The following is a 5,454-nucleotide window of genomic DNA, read 5'->3' as shown; positions in this document are numbered from 1 at the left end:
TTTACATAATAAAACAAGTAAATTTACTCTAAAAGTTCAATCACTATCAATCAGGGGATCCTCCCTTTTTAAGTATAAAATGATCTACCTTTCCCTGAGATTGTCCAGCCTAACAATAACAAAGGTTAAGATAATGAAATCTCACAATTGTTCATACTCCTCACAGAACAATAATTGACTCAAAATTTCATATACTATAAACGCAACAGTGAATGGCTAGCTTTATTTTCTATTATTCCTTCATCTGAAAGAAGCATGCACCAGAAAAAACATGGGGCCAAGGACTTCCTGGGTGAGAATGCAGCCACAGCATAAAGCTCGAACATTTTGGCAGTCAGCCAAACAGAAACACAGCTCATAACAAAGTGATAGGGATCAGGCAAACTAATTAAGCTCCGGATAAGTGGATTGGGCTGCGAAAAATATTGTAGAATCTCCTCTCTTTTTCCTTCTTAAGAAAGTTGGAGTACCACCGAGCAGAGAGCCTAGGGTACCTCTTCAGGTCCTTGTCATTGAAATCCACATAGTAGAGACCGTAACGAGCTGTGTAACCAAAATTCAGTTCGAAGCAATCTAAGAAGGACCACACAAAATATCCTTTCACATTTGATCCATTCCTGCGTGCAGTCATCACAAGCTAGCAGTCAACCTCAATATGTAGGCAATAACATACAGCAAATGCTGGATGCTGCTTTAATCTGATTAAATACCTTATAGAAACAAGCAAGCTTTCAATGTAACTCCACAGGTAGTCTCTTCTTTCTATGTCGTCAAGATCATTCGAGAGACCAGAGTTTATATCAGGCATTCCATACCCTAGTAAATGACAAGATTTGAATGCTGAAGATCATGATTTTGACATTGCTTAATCTAAAATACTAGTAAAACAATCTCAAGCAGAGTTGTTAAACTCCAACTTGGTGGCATTACCGTTCTCATGGATTATAACTGCAGGGTTCTTGTAGTAGTGCTTCATATGTTCCAGCAATTTTTGTAGGCCCCAAGGCATTGCATAATTTGTCCCCATGTTTTCATGTCTTGCCAACTTGGCGAAGTCCTGATATGATGCACTTTGAAAGGGCCATCCTGTATAAATTGAATCATCAGATGCGTGCTCTGACATTGAAACGTATTAGAGGACATACATGCTCCACCAGACCTAGACAGGTTTGGGGGAGAAAACACACAACAAAATATAACTGTCAGAGTGCTTGATGCAACTGCTTAAATGATGATCACACAAATTCTAGCAATAACAGAAACAATAAAGGAAGTAATGATAACTAATTCGATCCTGGGAAGAACCAATTTGATCATTCAGTAAATGTCGTTGCCTAGATATACTACGAGGAACTGAGATTTATTAAGAAAACTGTAACTAGCAAACCTATGAATGGATAAAAACGAGAAACTCAGAAAACTGTCAATATTGCAGTTTGCCAACAAAAGCTCAGCTAATGACTGTTGGGTTGAGTTCTCCAGCTGGCATATTTTACTACCAATGCCATTTCAAGTTTAATCATCAGTTCAATTTTTGTGGAGAATTTTTTATGTAGGCCCAATATGCAGCCATGCAAACTACCTTATCAAGTGTGAGGAATCTTGCCATTCGGTTCCTAACAGTAATGCCAACAACAATGATACATTGCTAACAGAAAGTGCATAATCAATATATAATCTACTAAAGCTAGAACATCAATCTTTTGATAGCTCATGAAGATACGTTGCATGAGTCTCAATTGACTTACTGGCTATCTTCACAGAGAGGTCTCTGACATAATCACTTCCATTCTTGTATGTGTGACCGGTTGAGTCTTGGATAAAAATAGTGACATAATGGTTGAGACCGACAAAGTCAAATGAACCCTTCAACATCTTGGATTGCTGTTGACTAAAAGATGGCAACCGAGATCCCACAATCTTTCTCATGGAAAGAGGATAATCTCCAAATACCATTGGGTCCAAAAACCTTCAGAGTAGAACATAAAACACATAAGAAATATACTGTGAAAAAATCCGTCCTGAGAAGATAATAATCCTTACCAACCAAGCTGAAAATCCATAGCCCTTTGACTTGCAGCAACATCTTCCATTGAATTAGTGTCAGGCTCAAGCCAGAATCCCAAAAGTGTGATTCCTATGGAGGCTCTCTGTTTTGGCTGCAAAAACCGTCTGTCCTATTAATGATATCTGCTCAGAAGAGACATTGTAAATTAAAGTATCAAAACTTCAGAAACATGCCTGGTACTTTTCTCTGTACAGATGAGTAACTGCAGCATGTGACAGCAAGACATTATGAGCAGTAATATATGCCTCAACTGTTGAGTTCCCTTCCCAGCAGTTGACACCAAAAGGATATGAGCAACGCTGCGGTGGGAAAATGCCGATGTCATGGCCAAGAACTGTGAAAACATTGGGTTCGTTGAAAGTGCTCCAAGAGGAAACTCTACATCCAAATTCTCTGAAGCAAACATCTGCATATGCAGTAAAATCCTCACTGCACCAGAGGTTTAAGGAAGCAGATGAACAGACTTACATGATAGAATTCTAAGCTTCCTTCACTTGATGAAATTATTATTCAAGACAAAATGCATATGGTTTGAATTTATTTAACCAATAGAATATCATTATCACCATATTCCAAATACATCCACATATCCTAATTGTGATAGTTTGAGGACTATATCTCTGAATGTACAGAATATTCAGGGACCAATTGCAGAAAGTGGCATGACGGATGATGAGCTTTTGGGTTACCAAACTTCTGGGCGTGGAATGTAGGAATTTGGACACCAAAACATCCCGTTTAATTTGAAGCAGTTCTAGCTACTCCATCTTAATTATATAGGATCAAGGATCATGTGTCTCATCTTGGTGACTTGCCAAAAACAAAAAGCGAACACAGTTGGCTCTTCAAGACGCAACCTATCAGACAATTCTAAGTTCTCTTAGTAGTGTTTTGTAGCATTAGCTATGACGTGAACACAGATGAAGAAATTTACATTATCTTCGGGCTAAGCCACCCTCCATACTCATCTTGAAGAGATTGAGGAAGATCGAAATGGTAGAGGGTAACATGAGCTTCAATTCCTATAAAAGAAAGAATAACTCGCATAAGCTTCCTGGGAGGTGATTCTAAATCCTGTAACAAAAAGAAGGTCAAAGAAAAAGCTCAATGAAATCAGGCAAATTCAAGAATCCCCAGAACGGTCTCTTTGTCAGAGTAAAGATAAAAGAGAAGGAAACATTTTTCTCGACAAAGTTACCATCAAGGAGTTTGTGATTTGTGAGATATCACTTGGTAGAGAAGACGGAAGATTGCTGTTTCATTTCCATTACAACTGGGTCACCAACACATTGTTGTTCTCGAGAAACATTCGAGCTAAAATCATTATCCACTTAAAAGAAAAGAAAAGAAAAACCAAGAACAGGACAGTGCAACCGACTATCACGGATGTGGCGTTTCCAGGGCAAGTACTACGAGTTACAGTTGGAGATATTTAAAGGGTGGGAAAAGGGGCGAAAGGAGAGGAGACAATTAAGTCTGCAATAGTAGGACTTAAATAGCTTACCGTAGCTGATGAGTTCATCAATAAGTTTATTGTAGTATTCCAAACCCTTTGGATTAATAGCTCCTCGCCCATCTGCTCAAACAATAAATCACAGCAGTACCATCATCTATTCATGGTTGCTCGAGATAAAAGAGACCATAAAGACAATGCAACCCAACACAAAGAGAGACGTACCAGGAATCAGCCTAGGCCAAGAGATGGAAAATCTGTAAGCATCGAGACCCGTCTCATGCATCAGCTTCACATCCTCCTGCCAAAAGTTGGAACGGCAGTACCACAAAAGATCCACTCTCACAATTAACTCAAGAAATTGCTAAAGTGAGAAAAAGAAACCAACATCTGGCAACAAGAAATACTTAAGGAACAGAGAGTCGGTAGAAAGAAGAGTGCCTTGTACTTATGGTATTGGTCAGCTGCAACATCTGCTGTACTCTTATCCAGAATATTTCCTGGAAATCCAGAAAGTTGAGCATAGAGTAAAGAAGTGTAAGGCTTATTATCTTTTGTTTTGTTTTGTTTTTGTTTTTTTACTTTCCTAATTTGCAAGTTTATCAACTTCCAATTGAGCAAATCAACATGAACGCCGGTGTAAGGATTTCTTAAAACGAACGTGGAATATCTTAACGTGCACATGAGCTATCTATATATGAAAACACTCTTGTTTCTACACAATTATAAGAAGGGTATAAGTACCAGCATGAGCGAAAGTGTCCCAAATACTAGGGCTTTTCCCATCGATGTCGGCGGCGCCTTCAACCTGAAAGAGCCAATGGAAGAAGAATGATTCACGCAAGACGATTGTAGTAGACCAACGTAAGTCTGAGTTGAGAGAGAGAGACCTGAAAGGAGGAGGTACCGGCCCCAAAAACAAAACCGGTTGGGAACTCATTTCGACTGATCGGACTACGTGTCGCAGACGAGCCATGGAACAACAGAAGCAGCAAGAGCAGAAGAAGAATGCTCCCCATCTCTCTCTCTCTCTCTCTCTATATGTGTGTGTGTGTGTGTGTGAAAGCAGAGGTACCACGCATGCTGACACCCTATAAATCCTCTGGCTGGCTTTAGCGTTCACACTTTGTGAGGAAAGCAATTATGTCCGCACAGGTGTCCGTGGAATATTTTCTAAGATTGACTGTCAGATCAGCGGTTCCCTTCGATGACGTCAAACCAACATGGTTTGTGTTCTTGTTTCAGCCGTCCATTCACCGTGCCTTAGATACCGTTCATCGCATGTTTGAATTATGCGACCCATTTTACCATGATGGTTTGATGCCGTCCGTTCATTGCCAATAATGAACGGCATCTGAGGGACTCCTGACGGACAGGGGTACCCCTGACCTCATCCCTCACCCATTGTCTCACCCCCTTCCTCCTAAAAAGTGTGGGAGGTTGCATCTGTAGTAAGAAACCTTTCTCAAGAACAGAAAAAGAGTGGGTGCCGCCTCAGTCATGACTCGTGGGACGTAAATGTCTTCAATTAGGCACCAAAGGTTTCTCACTGTTAATCAAATAGCTTCATTCCTAAACTGCCTTTGCAGCAATTGAACTGCACGTCCGGGCTCTTCTTCATGCTTGATTAAAATTACTTTTTTACCTTAATTCTAGAAGTTAAATCTACTTTACCCACTGATTTGTCGTGTTCTCCAGAACAAAACAGAAAGGAGATAAACAAAGGTATCCCACTGTTAAATCCCCACAAAGCGACCATGGATTCCGTCTCTTTAGAACCAATGAATAAAATAACGCACACACACAGTTGTTGGAATGATGATTGCATTCCTTATCTGATTAAGGTATGGGCATTGAAGGTAGGGCATGTGTGCCAGCAGGAGGAATCCCCGAGCTTTTTTATTTTCTGCATCTTTCTAACAGAGGGGATTCG

At 40.1% G+C, this 5,454-nt stretch overlaps 1 protein-coding gene across 2 annotated transcripts; it reads right to left on the bottom strand.

Moving 5' to 3' along the window:
* Positions 1 to 209: 209 nt before the first annotated feature.
* On the bottom strand, positions 210 to 4,568 carry LOC149851604 (beta-glucosidase 31-like). 2 transcript variants are annotated; one of them, XM_090001634.1, is made up of 12 exons: positions 4,412 to 4,568; positions 4,266 to 4,329; positions 3,963 to 4,021; positions 3,747 to 3,822; positions 3,573 to 3,644; positions 3,003 to 3,090; positions 2,242 to 2,497; positions 2,044 to 2,159; positions 1,749 to 1,969; positions 931 to 1,086; positions 711 to 816; positions 210 to 617 (listed from the first exon to the last, which is right to left on the bottom strand). In XM_090001634.1, the coding sequence occupies exons 1-12, from the start codon at positions 4,538 to 4,540 to the stop codon at positions 389 to 391; spliced, it is 1,572 nt and encodes a 523-aa protein (XP_089857760.1). In that variant the 5' UTR covers positions 4,541 to 4,568; the 3' UTR covers positions 210 to 388. The 2 variants fall into 2 exon arrangements, with proteins under 2 accessions (XP_089857760.1, XP_089857752.1); XM_090001626.1 differs by having other exon boundaries at positions 4,266 to 4,551.
* Positions 4,569 to 5,454: the final 886 nt, after the last annotated feature.

The sequence above is a fragment of the Nuphar pumila genome, chromosome 1 (assembly GCF_984573655.1).
Source record: "Nuphar pumila chromosome 1, dmNupPumi1.hap1.1, whole genome shotgun sequence".
Lineage (NCBI taxonomy): Eukaryota > Viridiplantae > Streptophyta > Magnoliopsida > Nymphaeales > Nymphaeaceae > Nuphar > Nuphar pumila.
This window is presented reverse-complemented; position numbering and strand designations above follow the sequence as displayed.